The 23,831-nt window shown below is 42.3% G+C and overlaps 2 protein-coding genes across 5 annotated transcripts; one reads left to right on the top strand and one right to left on the bottom strand.

Annotated features, from left to right (window-relative positions):
* Positions 1–429: 429 nt before the first annotated feature.
* On the bottom strand, positions 430–19,022 carry STYK1 (STY kinase 1). Of its 4 annotated transcripts, none has more exons than XM_085049020.1 (10): positions 18,999–19,022; positions 8,754–8,858; positions 7,730–7,873; positions 6,557–6,805; positions 6,121–6,302; positions 4,263–4,346; positions 3,795–4,003; positions 3,529–3,569; positions 3,161–3,257; positions 430–2,446 (listed from the first exon to the last, which is right to left on the bottom strand). In XM_085049020.1, the coding sequence occupies exons 2-10, from the start codon at positions 8,818–8,820 to the stop codon at positions 2,242–2,244; spliced, it is 1,278 nt and encodes a 425-aa protein (XP_084905146.1). In that variant the 5' UTR covers positions 8,821–8,858; positions 18,999–19,022; the 3' UTR covers positions 430–2,241. The 4 variants fall into 4 exon arrangements, with proteins under 4 accessions (XP_084905146.1, XP_084905145.1, XP_084905144.1 ...); XM_085049019.1 differs by lacking the exon at positions 18,999–19,022 and adding an exon at positions 18,855–18,878; XM_085049018.1 differs by lacking the exon at positions 18,999–19,022 and adding an exon at positions 16,089–16,267.
* SYCE3 (synaptonemal complex central element protein 3) lies at positions 16,992–23,109 on the top strand. Its single transcript, XM_085049023.1, has 4 exons — positions 16,992–17,058; positions 19,321–19,765; positions 20,556–20,661; positions 21,501–23,109. The coding sequence occupies exons 2-4, from the start codon at positions 19,649–19,651 to the stop codon at positions 21,668–21,670; spliced, it is 393 nt and encodes a 130-aa protein (XP_084905149.1). The 5' UTR covers positions 16,992–17,058; positions 19,321–19,648; the 3' UTR covers positions 21,671–23,109.
* Positions 23,110–23,831: the final 722 nt, after the last annotated feature.

Here is a 23,831-nt window from a genome sequence, read left to right as displayed (position 1 = left end):
AAACAACTATTTCATTCGTGTTGTTTTGCATTAAAAATAGAAGATTTAGCATTGTCTTTGGGAGAAGACCAGCAAGTTTTGATGGAAACCAGAATGTTTCCTTTTACAGCTACATATAACATCTAAAGGAATGGTTGAAGACTTCCCTCAGGACAGACATTCCCACTTCAAAGATCTTTTTTCACAACACCAATTTTCAGCCTCACAACCTACATGAATCACACACCTAATTTTGGTTTTAAAGGATGCTGCAGGCCTGCAGCTGGTTCTGAAATGATCAGGAGTTCAAGTCCATGAAACACTGAAACCTAATGAATATAACTGACTGCAAGTAGCCTTTTGTGGGTCACTGTACCCTTCAAACACACCCAAGAGCCATGCTAACTGGGAGGATGTTGAGTGACCATGGAATCCACTCGTCACACAGGATGGTAAAACTATTCCTTTAATATGCTTTTAGTCACAAGGACCTTTAATGCTCCAAGTGCCAAAACAATAAGAGAAAAAAAACCTTAAGGCACCGTCAACTTTAGAAACCACAAACAAAAAAGAGAAGACTTGTTTCACAGACTAATTCTACTTCTTTTTAAATGAAGGCAAAATAGCTACAACTTCCAGTGCCTCTATTTTTTTACAAAGTCTGCATGTCCATTAAAACCAATGATCAAATAATTTCAGATAAGCTTTGGAGTACCCACCTGACCTGCACAGAAGGCACACTCTCGATGAAGATGTACAACATTTATGTAACAACTTCTGCATCCACAGACATGAAGGGTTTTTCTTGGTTTTGTTGTTGGGCAGGGATGCATGGGGGTTCTCTGTGGGTTTGTTTGTTTGTTTGAATACAGTACCCATTCTCCCATGGGAAGCTAGAGGATAAAGCAGTGGAGAAATCTCAGACATTTACTGAACAGCACACTCCTCAGGACATCTCCTCTTTTGAATACCCAAGTGATGCATTTTCCTGGGACAGAAAGGATGGGCAAAAATTTCCAGAAATCCCATAGTGGGCTGACTCTGGCTGAATGGCAGGTGCCCATCCAGCCACTCTGTAATTCCCTCTTAATTGGACAGGGGAGACAGAATATAACAAAAGGCCCCTAGGTCAAGGTAAGGACAGCAAGAGACCATACACCAATTACCATTACAGGCAAAACAGACTAGACTTCAGGAAAATTAATTTATTGCGAATCAAATTAGGGATGCGTAATGAGAAACAAACCCAATCTTAAAACACCTTCCACCACCTCTCCCTCCTTCCCAGGTTTAGCTTCACTTCCTTTCATCCAGCAGGGAGAATGGGGGTTGTGGTAAATTGATCTCATATTGTTTCTGTTATTCTTTCCTCCTCAATGGGAGGATTCCTCACACTCTTCCCCTGCTCCAGTGTGAGGTCCCTCCACAGAAGGCTAGGTCCTTCAGGAATTTCTCAACATGAGTTCTTCCCAAGGTTTTTTTATCATTAAATGCACCAGCATGAGTCCCTTTCCATGGGTTGCAGTTCTTCTCCAATGAAGGCTGATCTCTCCACAGATTCTGCCAGGACCCTGCTCCAGCCTGGGCTTCCCTCAGAGCCACAGTCTCCTTCAGGCACCCCCTGCTCCAGTGTGGGCTCCTCCAGGGGCTGCAGGTGGACCTCTGCACCCCTGTGCCCTGCAGGGGCTCAGCTGCCTCCATGGGCTGCACCATGGAATCTCAGGGGAATCTCAGCTTGGGAGCCTGGAGCAGCTCCTGCCTCTCCTGGGTGTTTGCAGAGCTGATCCTTTCACATTTACACTCCTCTTTTCCACCTGCTGTTGTGCAGTATTTTTTAATCTTAAATATGTAATCACAGAGTACCAGTATTGCTGAAGGGCTCAGCCTTGGCCAGCAGCACATCCATCATGGAGCTGGGGGAAGCTTCTGGCATCTCACAGAAGTCACCCCTGCAGTCCACCCCATCACCAAAACCTTGCCACACAAACCTAAAATACTCCTTTAACTCAAGTTTCTCATTACATTTTCTACAGCTTCCTAAACATATTTACTCCCAAATGACCACTGGCAGAATAATACCAATAGGTTGATTTAACAATAATGATAACAGTTTGTTGTGTCTGGCACAGAGGAGAGATTTTATAGATGTCTGAAGAACAAAGGGATCCCTTCCAACATGCACACCTCATTGTGAGTTCATAAAATATTCAGCAAGGGAAAACCAAGACTTCTTTCTCCTTTACCAAAACATGAAAAGGTCCTTCAGAGGATCGTGTATTCCCTCACTAGACTGTGCACATCAACACCAGCAACATCAGCATAGAGTTCAGGCACCACTGGCTCAGGCACCTGCAGCACTGTGCGCCCATTGCTGGTCTTCATGGCTGTTTTTAGGGAGCACAGGAGGTGTGCTGGAGAAGGCCGGTGAGCTGCATTCCACTGCCAGCAGGATTTCATGATGCAGTACCTGAAAGGGGGAGAAACACTGGGAATGAGAAACACCAACACAGAGTTCTGCTAGAGTCATATCATCTCCTATTTAAAAAAGTCTAGGGAAATCCTCTTTTTTTGCTTCATGTGACATTCTTTCAATGACACTTTGATATTTGCAGCCACGTAATGATGTATGGGCATGCAGCTGTTTGCCAGGATGTCAGCTGTGAGTATAGGAAATCCACTTTTGAAGCAGCATTACAGAAGAAAAATCTTCTGAATGTGAAATTATGCCTTCACACAAAGAAATGAACCTTAGATCTTCCATGTGGATGCTTTGCTCATTTCAGAGAGTATCCCACAACTTAAGAGGAGGAAGATCATCCCAGAGCAGTGCTGAACTTTGCAAAGAAGCAGTGGAACCACAAAATGCAAGGGCATATAAGGAAACAGAAACAAGTGTAATTTTCAAAAGAAGGAAACCAAAACAAAGGTCATTTTCAAAAAAAGAAAAAAGGAAATGGAAACAAGCGTCATTTTCAAGAAAAGGACAGAAAGGTTTTTGCCACAGAGGTTTTATGCAGCAGAACCCAGAAAGGAGATGTGGCAGACACAAGTCTCCTCAGCTAACAGGTCACTCTTACTATAGTCTAGACTCAGAAATCTTGAGCAAGATCTCATTTTCTGTCTCACTTCCATTCAGGTCTGCCAATCTCATGTTCAACTGTCCGTAAAGCAAGTGGCTTACATGGCTTGCTGGCAGCTTGAGGGCTGCTTCATAATGTTCTGTTTCTGCAGGTATGAGAAGATGTCAGAAGGTGGCACCTCAGGATACGGTGGAGCACCTGGAAGGGCAAAAGGAGTAATGGTAGAAAACACTATAGCAACGGTTGCAAATAGCAGCTTCTCTGCAATACTGCCTTCCTTTCCTACCAAAATCTGGGGTTTTTCCTACCACAGTTCAACAAACTCTGAAAGGAATTGAGAAGACTTTGCAAGCTGGAAAAAACCATTCTTTAAATAGCTCAACTTTACATTCTAAAATTTGAGATTTTGGGTCTTCTTAATTTGCTGCTTCATTACATTTTTTTTTTTATTATCATTAAATCTTCTTACCTAATGTAATCATTTCATACAGTAGAATTCCAAAAGACCATCTGCAAGAAAAGAAAACAAAGCAATGTTGTTTGTTGGTTTAAATACACAAAAACAACTAGGCTTGACCTGCAGACATGAGAAGGTGTGAGCTGTAAGAGTAGAGAATTATGCTGAAACTAGATCTGCCTTCCTGTGAACTTCAGGACATGAAATGACACATAAAGGAGTGCAAAGAGACAGGCCTGACGGACAGGCAAACTTGTAGCCCAAAAATGAAGTCGTACATGTCTGCCTTGATGGTAGGGGGCTTACTCAGGAGCCTCTCTGGTGCCTGCCACTTGACTGGCACTTTCCGTGTCACTGAGCTGGCACCACATGTGTGACTTTCATAGGCCAGGCCCAAACCACAGAGCTTAGCAGTGAAGTTGTGATGAAGAAGGACGTTCCTGGCAGCAATGTCACCATGGAACAACTTCTTTTCTTCAAGGTAAGCCTGGGAAATTGGAAAAGAGAGAACACAGGACCATTTTAAAAGGAAATTTAGTTGACATAAATTTACACTGAGTTTATGCTTGTCTTCTACACTGTGAAGTAGAGGCATGTGCTCACCAACATAATGCGAGCATATTTGGCTTCATTTTAACAAAGCACTCATTCTCAGTGCTGGGGGCAAGAAGACTTAGGCCACCTTGCAAATTTGTGTTGCAATCAAGCAAGAAGGAAAAAAATGCAGCCAATGTGAGCAGACTTACCAGAGCTGCTGCAACCTGCTGTCCAACCTCATATACCTGCCTCTCAGTGAGGTCATAGGGGACACCATCCATTGCCATCACGTCCTAGAGTCAAGACAGGAGACACTGGTTCAAACAAATACCACAGTAGTAGGATAGTGGGCAAGGTTTCCTTCTAATCTAGCTAATCTTATGCTCCTCCTTTCACAATTGGTCATAAATGGACTGAAATGTAACAGGACGTGGATGGGTGATTGCTGATGGTGTGTTGAGTAAGAGAAGTACAGGGAAGACAACTATTGGGTAAACTAAAGGGTGGAGAAAAAATTAATAGGTTAGACAGGAATTGTCAGAATGACAGTGATGAATGACAAACCATACAGATGAAAGAAAGATACATTATAAATTAGAATGATGAGTAGAAAAGCACATTTGTAACATATGAATGGCTACCTGCTATGAGACTAACGGTCTCTGACCACGCTGCCTGTAACAGTAACCCTAGCTGGATGCCCAGACGAGAGAGAGAATAATGTTAGCATACAATATCCTTCCTGTGCCATTTTACAGATAACACATACATTCTATTTAAAAACTTCCTGAGATGGTTATGGTTTTAACATGTTCAGTATGCTCTGAAAGGCTACCTTACATAACTGTATTCCATCCTGTCTTGACTTCATATGAAGTTTCAGTATCCGCAGCAGTCAGTGGCAAGGAATTCCATTACTCAGCTTCTCACTTCAGGAAGAACCAACTCCATTTGTTTTGAACACAACACTTTCTAGCTTTATTTGCTACCACCTGGACCTTCTGCTGAACAGGACAGGAAGCAATCCTGTATTTAGAGTTTCAGATGTAGGAGAGTGATAGATTTATACAGTAATGTCGTAGATTTTTGTTTCTGTGCCTTTCATAACAATGAGTCACAAAATCACAGAATATGCTGAGTTGGAAGGGACCTACAAGGATCAAGTCCAACTACTGGCCCTGCACAGGACATCCCAAAAATCCCACTCCGTGCCTAAAAGCGTTGCTCAAACACTTCTTGAGCCTGTCGGGCTTGGTGCTGTGACCATTTCCCTGGGGAGCCTGTTCAGTGCCCCACCACCCTCTGGTGGAAGAGTATTTTCCTGCATCCAATCTGAACCTCCCCTGATATTTGGGGTTTTTTTTAGCTTAAATTAAGATTTTCAATTGACTGGATATTTTCATTCTATCAGACCTCATCCCATCAGATTTTACTCCTCATCAGCAATGGGCAGATGTGAAGCCATCATTCACATACATGAAACTTCTACCTGTGCATTATTTCATTTTTAACTACACCAAATTTCATCGGTTTTTTTTTATTGGCAAGTCTCTCAATCTTAAAAGATCCTTCTGCAATTCCTCTGGGTCAGCCCTTGCCTTTACTGGCTTGAATCATTGGCAACATCATCACATCATTGTCATCCCATTTTTAGGTTATTAATACATGGAACAAACAGCATGTCCTAGATAGCTGACCTCACTCCAGTGCAAGTACCAACCTTTAATTCTTATATTCTATTTTCTTTTACCAATTAGTTATCATTCCATGACCTTCCCCTTGTGTTGTCACTGCTCTGCTTTCTCAAAAGCATTTGAAGTGAGACAAGATTTAAAAACTTTAGAAATTCAGGTAGCTGTATCAATTCTCACTCTGATTCTAGTGCCTGCAATGCCCTTTAATGGTCTGCAAAGTAGGACCTGTGTAGAATTTCTCTGGGGTATGGAAATAGTTTTGACTGATATAGAGGGATGCACTGAAAGATGAAAAGAATCACCTATGACTTATGAATATGTATCTACCTAAGGAATTTAAGAAGCTATTCTGGCATCACTTCTTTTGACTCACCTTCCGACATGTCCAAAGAAATGTCAACAGGTTACCAAAACACACATCTTCCATGACCATATAAAGTGGGAGCTGGTCTACACAACATCCAACCAATTCAACCAGGTTCTCATGATGGCCAAGATTTTGATGGAATTTAATCCTTCCCAAGAAATCCTTTACTTTCTGGGGACTAGCCACATCTGAAAGAATAAAAGAAAACAAATTAAAAAACAAAACACAGGAAATGGAAGCAGCAAAGAACAGGATGAGCAGCTAAAATCACCATGATCAGCAATCTTTAATCCTACCAAGACATTCCTACAAGAACACCCCTGACTTACTAAGGATACTAAACATAGCTTGTTCTTGCCCAGTACTGCTGGCAAAGTTCTGCCCAGCAGGATGTCTGGATACAGAAATCTGTACCCAAGTGGATCCTGACTGTGGAACTTACCTTGTAAGGCTTTCAATACCACAGTCTTAGTCTTCTCAGTGTTCCCAGTTTCCAACTGTGCTCTGTAGATGCCCCCATAGTCACTATATTTAATCAGCTGAAAGGTGCCTGGTAAGAGTTTCTCTCGTGGTATTTCTAATTCTTTCAGAGTCAAGGATGCAGAATTTAGCAGGCTCTCCACAGATGTCTCACTCAGCTGGATGTAGCCATTCTCTGTTGAGCAGGGTTCCTGCTGATTCTTTTTCTTCACTGACAAAAGCAGATACATATGATGCATAAAAATAGACAGATCAACTCTTGTAATAGGTGGCAATGCTCATCCTTCTATCCTCTTTCATTTCTGCCCCACACTGTTTTGGAAATCAGGACAAAGTAAGGAATTTTTATGGTCTCTTACTTAGCCTGGCCCTTGAAGAGGACAAAGAATTTATCTCTCACTCCTTTTGATGAAAAGACAGAGCCAATCTAGAAATTTCTCCCATATTTAGCTACATAAACTTTCTAGGTAAGAAGCATTTTTACTTCATTTCCACGTGCTTAAGCAATGACCATTTTCTTTCATTATCAGCTCTCAGTTATTTCTCTTAATAAAGGCTCAAGAGGCCTTTTCCCTCTACACACCCCAAATCAGTTCAGAACTGTATTTTCCTTTCCACACAGCCACATGTATACCAACAAACTTGTTCCTACCCTCTCAACAGTCCCTATTCTACTTCATGTTGTCTCCACAGGAAGAGGAAGACAGCAGCTTGAAATTAAATTTCTTAAATGGCAGTATAGAAAATGGATTAACTACGAGTGATCTGCTTCAAAATTACTGTCATTCATAACTACCGCAGTAAAACTCTGCTTGCAGTAGCCTCCAGAAGGCTGGTACATAAATAAAAATACACTTTGTAGCTCTTGTGATGTTACCATAGTATGTTAAACGGCTACATGGTACGTTACTTTGGATTTTCTCAGATCCATCTATACTACAGATTCCTCTACAGCTGCTGCAAAGAGGAGCAAATCAGGGGGTTCCCAAATTTTCTAATGTTTACTGGATTGCTGAATACCACTCAGGATTCACATGAATGGTTTTGCCTAACAGCTCAAGCAGTGGGGAAATGGAATTGACTTCTGGCCACTGAAACCAGTACTCTTTCCTATGGCTGAAAACTGTTTTTTTACCTTGGGTTCCAGGTGGTGCTAATTGCTGCTGCTTTGCTCGCAGGCCTCGACAGTGGAGCCAAAGGATCACAGTGAGCACAATGACAAAAAGTCCCACAAGGAGAACTGGGACAACAATCACTTCAGTTTGATATTCGCGCACAACTGTCCGCAGAGAAAGAAATTGGAAAACCAAGGAATAAGCAGCACTATCTGATGCACATTGGTTCTGTATAACCACATAGTAACAATCCATTTTGGTAACCTTCAACCCCAAAAGCACGTGTTCCATCCTCTGCTCCTTGGGATAGCAGGTGAACACCGGCAGTGCTGCCACCCTATTTTTCAAAGGTGCTGAGTACCCAAACTGCATGAAATCACTGAGACTCCCACACTTCAGGTAACTTATTTAGATGCCTTAATATGGAGGCCAGGAATTGTAGCCATTTGGAAGTACCATCCACCAGTGAAGCAGAAACAGCACTTGCAGTGGGATAGCAGGGAAATGGGAAGGGCTGGATAGTGCTATGTCATCACAAATACACGTGCAATTACAGCTGTAGCTCCTTCCAGTAAAATTACACAAAGCATTATAAAGGAAACAGGGTCTGGTCACCTTTGGAATTTGACTGGAAGACACTGCAATTAACATGGCTTGTGAAGGTAACTATCTTATGTCCCCAGATTTGGAGGTGGTCAAGACCATTTTTTTAGTTCCCAAAGATGACAGAAAGTCAGGAAATCAAAATCTCACAGAACTGGTCCTTTGAGAAGCTGCAGGGAATCTTTAATGACTGCTCCATGCCTTATTCAAAGTAGAAATTCTCTAAATTGGCTGAATTTATGTGAGATGAATCCTGCCACAGAGGCTGCATCCCCATAAACATTTCTCCCCTGAAACACAACGCAGGGAAAGCTCCATCAATTGTTTCTGTGTGGGCTGGGATGCAGGTGGAAGGGGAAAAAGGCCTTGGTACACTTTTTCATGAAGCTGGCCTTCCTGCCCAGCATGTGAAAGCTTATTAAAGGAACGTGTGAATCTTACCACACAGCTTGTCATTGCTATTGCACTCCAGCAGCATCCGTGTGAATCTTTTCACATCCCCTGCCATGGCCAATCACAAACATGCAGGTCTCCAAACCCCTCCTTCTGCACAGACATAGAGAATAATAACAAAATTCATGAGGAGAAAGGATGATCATGAAGCAACAAATGAAGTGAATATGGAGCTTTCCACCCCTTACAATCAGTGGTTGCAGGAAGCAGCGCTGGGATTTGGAGGCTTAGAGAATGACACAGGACATCCACTATCACGTCCTGTGGATGATGAACTGCATGACCAGTGAGAATTTGAGATTAAGCATTTTCTGCAGTGCTTCACAAGCAAATGAGGACCCCTAGGCCTAAAGGTTGGCATAGGCACAAAAATCCATAGTTATGAACCTTATTATATTGAAGGAACAGCTAATACACTCCTAGCTAACACACTTCTTACATGCCAGAATGGCTCAGCATTTTATCTTCTGGTCCATTACAAGTGAACAGATCAGCAGCATGCATGGAAAATGTCTATCATTCTTGACTACAGTCCTTGCCACAACTCATACTGTTGCTACACAAAGACAAGGAGAAAAAAGAGTTGTCATTAGGACTCTCTGCTATCAACTTCTGAGCACAGCCAAGTCTATAGGTATTCTGAAACACATCTGCAACTCTTCTGAATTTGTAGTTGAAAATCTAGAGCCTGTACAAGCATGCACCTTGTTTAGTCACTGCTTCTTATAAACATTGCTAAAACTTAAAACTGAACAGCTTCACAAACAGTATCATCCAGAACATTTTATACGAATTCTGACTTTTATCCTGTAAGTACCTACTTTGTTTTCAGCTACAAATTTAAGGCAATTACCTCAGTGGCAGATATAGGGCATTGATTTTAAGAAATTTGGTGATGAAATATTTAATAGAGTTTGTTCTTATGCTTAAAATTGAGTGAAATTATTCTTTAGCAGTTGCACAACAGAGGCAGTAGAGAGGAAAATGGAATATATCTGCGCTTTAAGGTATCACAAAAAGTCTGTTTCCTATCTCTGTATAATTTGATTCTTAATTTGATTCTTAAAGATTCTTAGCAAATCTACCTGGTTCCAAGGTGTGGCTACACCATGAATCCAGTCAAAGGAGTAATAACACAGCAATAATACCAAGCTTTTCAGGTTCACTCTGAAAGCAAGCACACTAAACAACCCACCTCAGCTGTAACACACACACACACTTACACACAAATACTCAGGAACAGTCCTGGCTTCTTTCATTCTCAGGTACACACAGAAAAGAAAGACACATATGGACAGACATGACAGCATCACAGAGCAATAGACTTTAGGACCATTAGGATCATGTTGTATAATCTAAGTCATAAACAGTCAAACACCATCTTAAGACTTGCTAATGGTTTTGTACAGGTGCTTACTAGAAATGCACACTTACATTTAAACAACATGCATACACAGGCACACAAAAGCACACACACACACCAATTCGTGCATACACAGAGAGCAGCAAAGATCCACTGAAAAAGATCTGTGCAGACACATCAGCCACGTCTACCTTGGTCCCCTGTCTGTAAAAAAGATTCCTCCCTACTCCTTCATGCACCTCCCGGCAGTGATGCCAGTGGGTGGCACCCATGTGTTCTAACCACACTCAGGGTGGAACTATGGGATCCAGAGATGAAAACACAGGCAGCCATTGGCACTTTATTTGCCCTGGCACTCCCATGTGCTGCTGTTGCTCATGGGGGTGTTATCACTGGAAAAGCTTGATTAGAGGAGCCCATCTACACATTATGTGTCTATCCTCTTGTAAAACTCAGCAAGCAGAAAAAGTAGTTGTACTCCATAAGATAATTCTGAAGTGCCTTTCAACACTACTCTTCAGGCCAAGACCAAATAAATTCCCCTATTAGGCTGTTTCTGCAACTTACCTCTCTATCAGTAACATTATTGCAGTTCTGACATTCCTATTCTCACAAGAAGAATGGTAACTCAGAAATCCACAGAATTCACATTATACATTTAATATTTTTTGCAGTACCAGTAGGGGACACATGAAAGTTATGTGGAATTATCATATGCAAGGTACAGGTGCATACTCAACACATAACAGGACTACTGACAGTGCTCAGCTACTTATTTTTTCAGATGGAGACAGTTTTCCAGTACAAAGCCAGGATAAAGGGGACAAAAATACCATAAAAGGTTCAAAACCTGTACCTCGCTGGCATTCTGATTTTCCTTGCCTATGTATTACACTGTACCAAGATCAGTGCTGTCTAGATCATGTGCACACATCCACTGTGTTACTTCAATTTAGAATTTGCATGAGAGAATTTGTGCAATTTCTTCAACTAAATGTCAGCTTATTTATTCCACTGGGGTTTTTTTATATTCTTTTACACAGACTGAATTCTACTCACTGGAATTCATAGAATCATAGAATCATTAAGTTGGAAATGTTGGAAGTTGGAAATGACCCTTAAATTTATCAAGTCCAACAGTCAATTCAGCACAACCACCATGTTCACCACTAAACCACTAAATCATGTGCCACATCCACAGTTTTTCTGTAGATTTCCAGGGATGGTTACTCCACCAACTTCACTAGGCAACCCTCAGCAAAGAAATTTTCCCAAATCTAATAGAAACATCCCTTGAGAAAACTTGAGGCCATTTCCTCTTATGCCTGTTCCCTGGAGCACAGCCTGACCCCCTGGCTGTCCCCTCCTGTCAGGAGCTGTGCAGAGCCACAAGGTCCCCCTGAGCCTCCTTTGCTCCAGGCTGAGCTCCTTTCCCAGCTCCCTCAGCCCCTCCTGGCTCTCCAGACCCTTCCCCAGCTCTGTTCCCTTCCCTGGACACTCTCCAGCCCCTCATGTCTGTCCTGAGGTTCCAGAACTGGACACAGCACTCGAGGTGTGGCCTCAGCAGTGCCAGCACAGGGGACAGTCACTGCCCTGGCCCTGCTGCCACCCCATGGCTGGATCAGCCCAAGTGCCACTGGCCTCTTGTCCAGCTGGGCACACCTGGGCTCAGTCCAGCCACTGTCCCCAGCACCCCCAGGGCCTTTCCCAGCTTTCCAGCCCAGCCTGGAGCTGCAGGGCTTGGTGTGACCCAAGAGCAGGACCCAGGACCTGGCCTTGTTGACCCCCATACAATTTGTCTCAGCCCAGGGATCCAGCCTGTCCAGATCCCTCTGCAGAGCCTTCCTGCCCTCCAGCAGATCCACCTGAACCCAAAGCCTGATGTGCAAGCTAAATACACAATAAAGACCACGGTACCTAAAAATAGCAGAAGCAGCTACTCTTAGACAATGGGAAATCCAAGGCAAAACCTTAGCAGAAGTTAAACTACAATCACCAGCACTTGGTGGAGTGCATGTGGCACAGCCTGGCAGCAGTGACAGGTTAATTACCCCCCCATACCTGCCCTACACTGACACTGCTTCTCCATGCACATTTGCCAACAGGATGAACACCTGGGGAAAAGTGGCGTTTTGTTTTCAGCCATGGTTGTTTGCCAAGCTGTTTAGCTGTCCTGGCAATTTAGACAAAGCACAGAGGAAAACAGAGGGACAGGCATAACCAGGTAGAAGATGGCAACTGTGGGAGCTGTTTAAACCAGTACAGGAAGCCCAAATATTGAATGTGAATGTAGCTGAGCTGATTTAAATGCTCACCAGTGCCAAAAGGATTATCTCTTCTCTCTGCTTTCTTGTCATTGTTTGATTTGCTCTTAGTTGTGCAACTGATCACATGGTAAACCGATTCAAACCACTAACCTAGCAGGAAAAATTCACTGCTCTTCTGCCATGGTGATTTCCTGCTATTTTAGTGATTAGCATGAGTCGGCAGTAAATGGCTAATTCATCTAAAGCAGCATTGTGAAACCATTCCCTGTGTCAGCACACATCCACAGGCACTGTGTGCCAGCAGAAGCCTTACCATGATTTTTCCAGTCCCCTGTCATTCATTCCTACATGCATACTGTCCCCATAGTGACAGCAGAAGAATTCACATGGCAGTGTGGTAAACTGAATCAGGAAAGTGATCTGCCCTAAAATAATCCATCCTCTCTCATATTTTATGGCCTTAAAATTCTCATCAGGCTCATTATGCTACTTGAAGTGCCAGGACTAAGAGTTTAGAAGCCTGAGTGACAAATACTGTGATGAAGACTGAAAAATATCCAGACTCATATGCCCATGGAATATATGGGAACAGACAGCTTGAACACTGCCCACACAGAAATTGCTGCTTGCTCCTGCCATGTTCAGGAGAGTAAATTGTCCATATTCGCAGCACATATACAGTATTGCCACTGAGTATGTGTGTCTTGTGAACCAACAGCAGTTCCCATCATCAGTGCAACATGTAAATCCTTTTGTAATGATTAGCTAAAGGTCTAAAGAAACAGCTGTTTATTTTAATACAACAGAAGTAAAGGCCAAGATTCATTTGGATCTTCATCAGACCCTTTAAAAAGTGCTATGGGCTGATAAGGAATTAATGCAGTTATTTCTCCAGACATCCTGACCCACATTAACTGCATACCCCTTTATTGTAAAAATATTCTCACACTTGTTTTTCATCTATTAATTGTGAGGATCAACTGTAATATGACTACAGGCACATAAAGAACAGCTGAGCAATTCAGTAACTTTACTCCAGACACTGCCTGAGAGATAAAAGACAATAACAAAAGACAATAAATCCTTAAACATGATGCCTTACATTTCATTTCTACAGTGGCAGAACGTTGCTCTCTAGCTTTTCCAGTCACCATTTTGCTGCTGCTTCTATTATTTCCCTCCTCTTTTATCTGACCTTTGAACACGGTCAACAGTCAAGGCTTTGGCAACTGTTCTGCACAAGCGCACTGTCCTGGCTGTGCAGCTGGAAGGGAGAGGAGCTACCAGGGAACTGCAGGAACTAAAAAAGCAGGAAACCACCCTGTGTGGGCAGTTGTGGACATTGAATGTGAGAGAAGAGGGAGAAGCAAAGCACCACTGTAAAGCAAGCAGTGAAACACAGATTTTGTTTTCCCCCGTCCTGTCTGCCATTTACTAAAAGCAGCATCCAAAACAAATAAAAAATGAGCCTGACAGGCTTCAGCCATGCATTTGTTAGACTACATATTCTGTCTCTTCTGCCTTCAGAAGACCTTAGCGAATATTTCCAACAGCCTGGCTGACCATGACATCTTTGCAAGGTTTCCCTGGCCCATGGAGTCATCTCATCTCTCACTGCAAGGCACCTGTGGGTTACCAAGCAGCATCTTTAACTGTGTAGAATGGGAAATTCTGACCAGCCAACCTGGATTGTAACACACCAGAGTCACTTCTGTCCTTGTGAGCAAGGATTACTAGTAATATGCTGTGGCTTGCTCTAACACTGTCTGGGCTATAAAGATTTTTTAGTAGTATAACTCACTTCTGAAACAGCTGATAGGTGTAACACCCGGTAAGAAAACAAAGTGTTTCAAAAATCACATACAGAGACACTAGATTTTCTCTTGAAGCAATACTTGAATATCAAACCTAGGCTAGCTGCTACAGAAGCATATTAAGGGAGTGAAAGAAAATTAGGGCGAACACTTCTGAAGAGCTAGCCCATGGAGAAAACAACAATTAATGAGGCCCATGCTGCTATTTGAGCAGGTGGTTACTTAGGGCAAACTTGGCTTCTTTTCAATATAGCAGAAACAACAGGCAAAGTTAAGTCACTACTGCGTTGAAAAATTAGTCAGGAGAACTCAGTGCTGCTATGCTTTCAAGCTAAAAATTTTAGTCCTAACTGGCCCAGTTTGGAGTTGGAAATCAGTGGAGATATTCAAGTTCTTACAGTGCTAGGTTTTGCTTAAACTCAGATCATCTACAAAACTTAATTTATTTGTGCTGCACAAGGAAATTTAAGTCACAGAAGTGTGAAATGCTATAGAACCTGAATGGGGATTAAGAAAAAAATATTTTTTTCTAATGTGGGCATGGCCTACTACTGTTTCTGGAAAATTGGCATATCTCTTGATCACTCCCACTGAATTAAGGACACCAAAAGTAATTCCTCACACGCAATCTGCAAAATAAGCTAAAAGGATTAAAAAAAGCCCTGAGGAATATGTTAAGCTGAAGCCCTTAATAAGCAGGCTATTAAAAGTCTAGAGGCCAAACTTTCAACAGCACACTCTCACCTCTGACTTCCTTTTATGAAGTCAAAATCATATCCTACTTTTGAAACTGTCTCCTTGCTGACTGATTTCTGATTTTGCTGGCAGGTGCCTGTAATAATTGTGTATCAAACCCCGGTACAAATACAGAAATTCTGAAAAATGGTGACAGCAAAAGCTGTAACAGAACATGGGAAGAATGAAGGATTTTTTCTTTTCAAAGGACCATGCATACATATAGCGCTTGTTATAACAAACCTACAGTGTGATAAAAATACTGCATGACATCAAATTGCTGCTTATTGGCTTAAGAAAAGGAACATGAACCTGCTTTCATAAATGCACAGCCACCTGAAGCTGTGTAGACAACTTTAGTTTCAGCCTCCCAAGTTCTGTATGTTTCTTGGTGGATTTAACACCAAGATTTTGTTTATAATTTAATCAGTAGCTCATTCACATACAGGTACATGAAAATAGGTAAACACAGGAAAATCTAGATATCTGCACCACTTTGGGTTAGAGTTCACTGCCTTGCAATCAAGCAACAGTGATGGGAGTAGAATGGCAATTAGTTCTGAATTCAGCCCTAGGCATGTATTACTTAACTAAAGACTGGCCATATTTATACACACATGCCTAGCATCACCCTGTTTCAGTGAACTGAGACTAATTTTATACAAAACTTAATTGCCTTGTTAATTTCTTCCTCTTTAAAAAATGCCTATAAGCTATTTCATTCAATTCAACCAGGGTGCAGAGGACATCCCTCTTTTAGTTTTTTCCCAAACCCCAACACCATTATGATCAAAGAAATTTGTAAGTAGCTTCACTACAAGCAGTAAGCACATGCACATGCATACACAGACATACAGACTTTACAGCACAGCTAACTTCTAATTCAGGTCACGTTTCTGTTTTTAAAACATAAAGTCTTTAAAAAAATAGATATTCATGGACTGATCTTCCAGAAGTGTTTTGTCTCACTTACCTGAATGACACCACTTCCCTTGCCCTGCGGTTGTCTTTTCCTGAAGCTCTCCTGCTGCCTGTTCCCAGTTCGTGAGGCCACTCCCAATAACCCTGATGATTACCTTGGTATGGTTGTAATTCTTATGACTAAGTTCCTCCTCACTGATTTTTCTACTCCAGTCCCGCCCACCTTCAGTTCTCTGCTTCTCTAGGTCCTCTCAGCTGTCTCCCCAGGGATGTCCAACACACAGCTGACAGGAAGGCACACACTTGCAAAACGGGTCTGCCTGGCTTCCACACACCAGCTGCTCATGCACTGACTACAAAAACAGGCACAGCAAAGAGCCCTCAGGCAGGGACCTGCAGTGGAATTTGAAAGGCAGACCAATACAGATCAAGAGGGATAGGTTATGTAATAAACAGAATTCATACGCTTCTGGTTACAGGTTGGTGTTTATAAAAAATGGACTCTTGGAACAGAAAATCTGTACAAAACCCCCAAGACTCCAGAGGCTGAAAAAGTGTTCTATCAGTCTGCAAATGAAGAAAGAAATAAAAGATTAATAATATCAAAACATGTTACAGCAGACAGCAGGAACACAGAGTTTTCTCACATTCTGCTTTGCCCCTTTGTGTCCCTCCTGCTCAGGCTGTCCATGCATTCTTCCAGCATTTTGGAAAATGGCTGGAGCCCTGCCATCAGGAGTGGGCAAAATAGTTTTAGTTGAATAGTCCTGTGCTGTGGACTTTCATGCCCTGAGAAACCACAAGAGACATATCTAGACCAAAAATTTTCTTGAGTTAGGATAATCACTACAGTTGCAGAGTATAGGCTTAGACTCTGATTTCAACTTTCCTCTCATTCTGGTACTAACTGGCATTGACTTTCCACAGTATTTTCTCCGTGAAGTAGCAGAGGATCTGTCTTATACCTCATTCTCCACTAAATAGGAGGTAAAATGCAAGTAACAGTTCCTCATTTAAATTAATTCTTTACTGAAATAAGTTAGGTTCCACAGGCGCCTTCCTCAAGGGCACCTTGGAAAACCAATTCAGATTCTTGTTTAAAAAGACGACAATTGAAAATCTTCCTCCTTCTTTTAGTTTCTACACCTCCCTACTGTGGAAGAGAGTGAAAGACAAAGGGTTAAATACTCAAGGTAAGCATATGTAAAAGCAGCAATGGCTGCTGCTTTTAATTCCCCCCACCAGTCTCTGTTGTGCTCCCAGTCTGACTGGTTGGATAAGGTATTTAATGGTTCAGAGTTCAGGCTTCAGCCTATATAATCTTCCTCATTCTTCAACAAGCCTTTTCCCCTTTTTAGTGAAGTGACTGAAATCATTTATTGTCCTGTGAAAAACAGACTTTTCCTGCTATGTCTTGTATTGTACATGCATCCACAAAGAAAACATTGCCTGTTTAACATCCTCTATCCTTCTCTACTTTTTCCTTATGATTAAGCACACTGGTTATTAACATAACCACCCCTTCATTTCCAGGACAGCAACAGCACACCTAGAAACCACCCAAACCACACACAGCTGCTGCACCATAGCCTCAAGATGGGGTTCTGGGACTAAGCAGTAAGGTCTCTGACTTACTTTCACATTCTAACTTAAAACTGTGGCTTACAGCTGATAGACTGTGACTGATCTTTTGGTCAGCCTAAGCCCACAGAGGTGTAGCAACCCAGAAGATAAGGAGCTAATGTGTGTGTCTCAAACAGCAAGAGCCAGATGGCTGCAGAGCCAGCCAACGATTGTTGGTAATAACCAAGGATTGTTGGTACTAACACACTGTGAGAAAGAACAAGATGTGGCTGGAGAAGGGGCCATGTGGAGGAATGGCAGCACTTTTCTGGGACAAACACCCTGGATGTAGTTCCTGGAAATAAGTACAACATGGCACAGCAAAGGCATGATCTCAAAGTGAAAAAAACCTCCCATCATTATCCCAAGTTTCTGTTCTGCCTCATGAGCTTTGCCTCTCAAGACAGCAGGTCTTCTTAACAGAGAAAAATTACAAGTGTATTTCACTTTTTTAAAATGGCAATTCTAGTGTGATTTTCAGTTCAGCCCTGCAGTATTTGTCATTTAAAATTTCCAAAGGTAGCACCATATGAAAAGAAATAAAGCAGAAAACTGAAATGACTGAATGATTAGACATCAATCTTCATCAGCCACTCGAAGGTCCAGTAATTTGCTGGCACTTCCTCTATTCAAGGATTTTACTCAGCTGCTTTGGAACCCCTGCAAAAGTTTAGCAACACAATGCTCTGTGATAAATTATACAGAATTAATGCAACTTGGGTGAATAAATACTTTATTTTAGAGATGGATTCTCATCTTCAAACCAGCCACTCAGCTGGCAGTGGACTGAGTGGTGGTTCCAAGAGATGAGCAACTCTGCTGCATAACGAGAATACTAATATAACAAATAATTTAAAAACAGGACCAAGTTTGAGTTTGTGTGGATGAAAAAGGAGAACAAGACACAGCCCAAACCATTCAAAGTTTGGACGTTGATCTGGAATGGGACATCACTTGGGGGCATGGACGATTCAGAGCCAGGACTTGCTTCTCACTCTGCTATAAAAGAGCTAATTCATAGTATCAGCAAACTCTTGACAAACTTTGAGTCTTGTTGCTCTTTCTCCAGAAAACTTCTAACCTGATTTTGCCTAGTCCTGCAAGCACCTACTCCAGATTTTCTGCTGTTTTGTTTCTGTTTTTTTATGGAGGCAAAGATCATAGAATCACAGAACAGTTTGAGAAGGGATCTTCAAAGACCATCCAGTTCCAAACTTCCTGTTGTCGGCAGGAATTTTCCATTAGTCCCTACAGCCTAACCCTGCACACTTCCAGGGATGGACATCCACAGCTTTCTCAGGGCAACCTGTTCCAGTATCTTACCACCCTCATGGTCAAGCATTTTTTCCTTCTATTCAATATAAACCTACTCTCTTCTGCTGTGACCCCGCTGCTCCTTGCGCTGTCACTGCCAGCCCTGGCCTGACGTCTCCCTCCATCCCACAGGCGGGGAGAGACTCCCTGAGAAAAGCAGCAGAGGCACCACCCAAGTCTCGGAGTTAAGATGTACCTTCTGGGTTACTTCCAGGAAAGCTCCTGAAACCACCACAGGCCATCCGGAGCGATCGCTCTGCCCACGGCTGCAGTTCCGGCAGCGGGCCGCGCCCGGGGCTGGGGCAGGCGGAGGAGGGCGGGCTGTGCCGGGGCACGGACAAGGGACAAGGGACAAGGGACAAGGGACAAGGGACAAGGGACAAGGGACGAAGGGGCGAGGCGCCGGTCCTGTTTAACGTCCTCTGTCCTTCTCTGCTTTTTCTTTAGGATTAAGCACACTGAAAAGCAGCAGACTGGCAGTCTTATTAACATAACCATGCCCTTTCTCTCCGGGACAGCTACGGCACACGTCGAAACCACCCAAAGCACACATACGGTTCGGCCCGGGATGCCGCACGGAGCCGGCCGCGGCGGTGCTGGGAGCGAGAGGCAGGCGGGACACGGAGCGGGACGCGGAGCGGGACACGGAGCGGGACACGGAGCGGGACACAGCCAACCGCGCCTCTCCCCGCCGCCGAACTGTCCCAAGCGGTTGTTGTTGTGAACCACAGAATCAACCGAGCTCGCGAGCCCGCGGGCCGAGCGGGCGGGAGGGTTTCGGTGTGCCGTGGCCGCCCGCCCTGTCCGTGAGGCGGCCGGCGCTGGCGGCGGGCAGAGGTGCCCGTGATGCGGGACGGCAGGGCGGCTTGGGCTCCGGCAGCGCTCCGGGCCACGGGAGCTGCCCGCCTAGCCGCAGTTGTGCCTCGCCGTGTGCACAGACACTCGGAACACCCAGCGGCTGAGGTTTGGCACCGTTTGAAAAGGCTGCAAGGCCATTACAAACCACCCGTCGCGCCCCTTCCGCGCATAGCGGCGATAAACCCCGGGAAACAGATCCCTGCCGAGCCTGAGAAATCATGGGACAAAAACTATGCAGTGTGATGTAGAAAGTCACTTATAGTGAAGCTCTTGTCTCTTTCTTCGTGGTTCCGTCCCGTGCATTGGTGGTTTGCAGAAAATGAAATTAAAGGCAATGCTTTGTGTCACAGCAACACTGAGGTTCTAAAACTGTACCTCTGGTTTTGCCCCAAGCATTTTTACATCCTAGAATTTCACTCCTACAACTAAGCAGAGGTCAGGAAATCATAACCATTCAGCTTCCTCTAAAGTGACAGAAATGAGTGTTCGTACTTAGCTGGCTGGAGCATACAATTGTGAAATAAACACAGGTTACGAATGGGCATTTTAAAGCTAACTTTGCAAATTAGGAGTTGCCCTGCATCAGAATATTTGGGAGAGAAGCCCGGTGAAAACTGTAACAGGGTAATGAAGTTTGCTAATGAAGGGTTTGACACAATGATCTCTGCTATTGCTGATACCAAAAATCTTTATTTGGCACAAACACTTTCTACTTAAAGTGGATTGAAAATAATATGCAGCATACCAGTAACCCTAATGTCAGTTTTTTTCTGAATTTACATTTCAATCTAAAATGTATATCTTTATTTTTTATTGCATTGCTACTTTGTCTCAGCTGTAAAAATCAACTCTCTTTAGAGTAAAATAAAGTAGGAAATTCCTGGTTTCCTTTTAGATGGCTGAATCAGAATCTCAGGAAAGAAACCACAATAACATGGAAAAGATGATGGAGCACACAAGGGAATTGGAAGAACTTCTGGACCAAATGGAAAAAAATACAGGTACAGGTCTTCATTAAGAATGATACAGATTTTTGTACTAAAGACACTGAAGATTTATTATTTATATTTATTCTGTAAACTTCTGTGATAGAAATGTAAATGAAAGCAATCACCATCAACTAATGCCCTCATGTTCTTAATTGTGAAAAAGCATGCAAATAATTTAGACAGTTCAGATGGCTCAGAATTAAAAATCAATAGGTGATGGATGCTTAGTTCAGAGCTTTGGTTAAAAAGAGAAATACTACCAAGGTGTTTAACATACAATTATTAAAATACAGTACATAAAATGAGACTTAATTCTGAAAAATGGCAGGATACATACCACCTCTGAGGTCAGTGCACTACAGTGAATTCTTGGTAAAATAAAAGGGAATTGCTCAGCTGTATCAGATACTCATTATTTCAAGATCAGTTTCATTATTTAAGTTGTTCTTTAAACCTTTCATTTCTATGCTGCAGTCTCCTTGATCTTGCTCTTCCTCACCTAACATGAGCTGCAACTAGTCTGGAGAGAGGTTTCCTTATATCCTATTCATATATTTTAAAACAGTCTCTTGAACCTATTTGATTACCTGTTTTGTTGTAGTTTTTAGGTGAAGTGTCCATCTCCCTTTCATAATTTACATCAGTGTACTTCCATTATGAAGTATTTTGAGCCATTTTTAAAGAAGTAATACAGAACAGTCCATTTAATCTTGAGTATTACTCTCTGCAGTTTCCATTTTATCTTCCAGTCCTCTCTGAGATCCAACCATAATTCATTTTATTCATTTATTGAATTAGCCATTGCTTTTTCCTGGCCAGAATTCCTAGTTCAGCAATACTTGTGTTTGCAGTGCAAGCAAACTGCTTGGCCTACAACTTGGTAGCCATCCGGACCAACCCCGACCTGACCAATGCCATGAAGCGCTTGGAAGATGCCTTCCTGAGGTGCAAAGAGCAGTTGGAGAAGAAATGGGAAGAGGTGGTAATGGAATCTAGAGGTGGAGGGCAAAAAAAGGAATGAATTGGATTCAGAACTCAGTCATGCTGGCAGAACAACATCCCTTAGGAAATCACTCTGGTCTTAATTTTTCTTCCAGCTGAGGAGGTTTCACAGCCACTGTCGGAAATGGGTTGGCTTTCATCTTGCTAAGAACTACTTATTTGTGTACATCTGTGGAAGTATTTTAATGAGATTACACATAGAGCTTTGTGTTGTTGAAGGTAAAAGGCAGCAATGTGTGTATTTATGTGATGCCCATCAGGAATCCCTGTGGTGTTTGCACACGCAATTTACACATGTTCTTTCTCCCTGGGAGATCAAACTCCCTCCATTGTCAATGTAACTGGAATTCTTTGAGACCTGAACAAACTGGGTGGTAGGGGCACTGTAATGGACCATCACAGTGGCATTGCACCACCCCATGCCTTGCAAAGAAAACTGAAAAATTGCTTATTTTTCCAAATGAGAAGCAGGTGAAATTCTAGATTTGCAAATAGATTGAGTTGGTTTTATATGGGATTGTCATCTAAGTGTTCAATTACAGAGTTTCATTATTGATAGGTCATCTGTAGTTGTTTCATTTTATTCCATTGGAATTTTAACTATTTCTTTGAATGGGTTTCCCCAGAAAGACTGTTCTTCTCAAACCTCCTCAAGGTGGCATGACTTATTTAAATAAAAATTTTTACCATTATAGACTGCAGTGTGTGTGGTGGCATTGCTGCAGAAACCAAACTAACCATGTTATAAAACATGCTTCTCTCCATATGTTCTTACTGTGCAATATTAGAAAAGGCCAAAAAAAAAAATTACTTCTTTAGTTAAGATGTGGATTAAGAGCACCACCTCGTGGCTTGTGGTTGTAGATAAATGAGTATTTTATCTGAGATGGATGTCAGTGCAACAAGTTTTAAGAAGGATCTTCATTAAAATCATTCTCTTTTAATTAGAGAGTAAGTACCATGTAGCAAGAGCATCTCCACCTCCTCTGAAGAGACTTAAATCACATCTAAATGATCTCTCAAAAATTTGCTAATTTTTAGACTATGTATTTCTTTGAGATTGGGTGATCTAAATTCAGACAGAATGTTTATCCACTGAAGTGAAAAATATGTAAGAAATATGTAAGCAATTTAACTTTTATTTTTTTTAATGCTATCAAGTATTTCTATAGGTAAAAATGGTAAAGAACAAATGTTGAACTCTGCGCTTGACTTTCCCGTGGATAGGTTTTCATTCCAGCGAAGGTACGGCAAACTGGCAGAGCAGCATGAGAAACCTTTCACTTGGATTAAGCTCTGGAGGGTTTTTAATGGCTTGTTGTCACTTGGATACCTTTGACCACATTGTCTTCACTTTTTAATTGTATATTAAAAATTAAATTCTTTGATGAGGCACTATTTTAACATTGTGTAGTAATATACTGAATTTTGTAATTTTCTGGAATCTTTTGGCCATAAAATGCTAAGTATGGATTGACTGTAGGTTTCCAGAAAGATCAGTTTTTATTTAGACGCTTAAACCAGATGGCCAGTGCTTAAACTTTTTTTTTAATCCAGGAGTCCTTCTGAAAATATAGAATACTGCTCAAAAACAACACTTCCAAAAAACACACCCTTTAATTGTGACATCCAGTGAAGTTGTATGTTTTATGTAAAGTTGAAATCTATCTCCTGTGATTGGAAGGCTACAATCATAGAATCAGAGACTGGTTTGGGATGGAAGGGACTTTAAGGACCATCATGTTCCAAGCCCCTGCCATGGGCTGGGACACCTTCCACAACACTGAGTCTGTCAGAATATTGTTTCTCCAGAGCAAAGGGCCATGATCAGTCTGTGATTCTATGAACAGAGACTGGTAATGCTTTTTCAGCCCTCAAATCTCAGCACTTTACGACTTTTCTTTTCTGAATTTTGGAAAATGGCTTTTCTTTTTTTCTTCTGTAGAGCTACTGAGGCAAAAGGCAGTACAGCACCATCAACAGATGGCATCACAGCAGGGGTGTTGAAGATACTGCTGAACATTTGTCACCCTCTGCTGCTCTTTTTCTTACTCTTGAAGATTCTCACACACAGAGCCTTGAACACCTAATGGTGACAAGCGAGGGAGAGAAGTTGGCAAGAAGTAACCAAAGGGTATGGCTGGGAGCACCTGTGAGCTTCTTTCTCCCCCAGGATTTTC

This window comes from Lichenostomus cassidix, chromosome 1Aa (genome assembly GCF_008360975.1).
Source record: "Lichenostomus cassidix isolate B80296 chromosome 1Aa, HeHo_3.0, whole genome shotgun sequence".
Lineage (NCBI taxonomy): Eukaryota > Metazoa > Chordata > Aves > Passeriformes > Meliphagidae > Lichenostomus > Lichenostomus cassidix.
The sequence above is the reverse complement of the archived record's forward strand: the minus strand, read 5'-3'. Positions and strand labels throughout refer to the sequence as shown.

Bases quoted from the DNA above. Each gene is read 5' to 3' on its own strand.
- SYCE3 (XM_085049023.1), top strand. From the start codon at position 19,649: ATGCGGGACGGCAGGGCGGCTTGGGCTCCGGCAGCGCTCCGGGCCACG. The intron at 19,766-20,555 runs GTTTGGCACCGT...GTTTCCTTTTAG, and splicing joins CGGAACACCCAGCGGCTGAG to ATGGCTGAATCAGAATCTCA. The intron at 20,662-21,500 runs GTACAGGTCTTC...TTGTGTTTGCAG, and splicing joins CCAAATGGAAAAAAATACAG to TGCAAGCAAACTGCTTGGCC.
- STYK1 (XM_085049020.1), bottom strand. From the start codon at position 8,820: ATGGCAGGGGATGTGAAAAGATTCACACGGATGCTGCTGGAGTGCAAT. The intron at 4,004-4,262 runs GTAAGTCTGCTC...CCAATTTCCCAG, and splicing joins AGCAGGTTGCAGCAGCTCTG to GCTTACCTTGAAGAAAAGAA. The intron at 2,447-3,160 runs GTAAGCCACTTG...TCCCCCTTTCAG, and splicing joins TCAAGCTGCCAGCAAGCCAT to GTACTGCATCATGAAATCCT.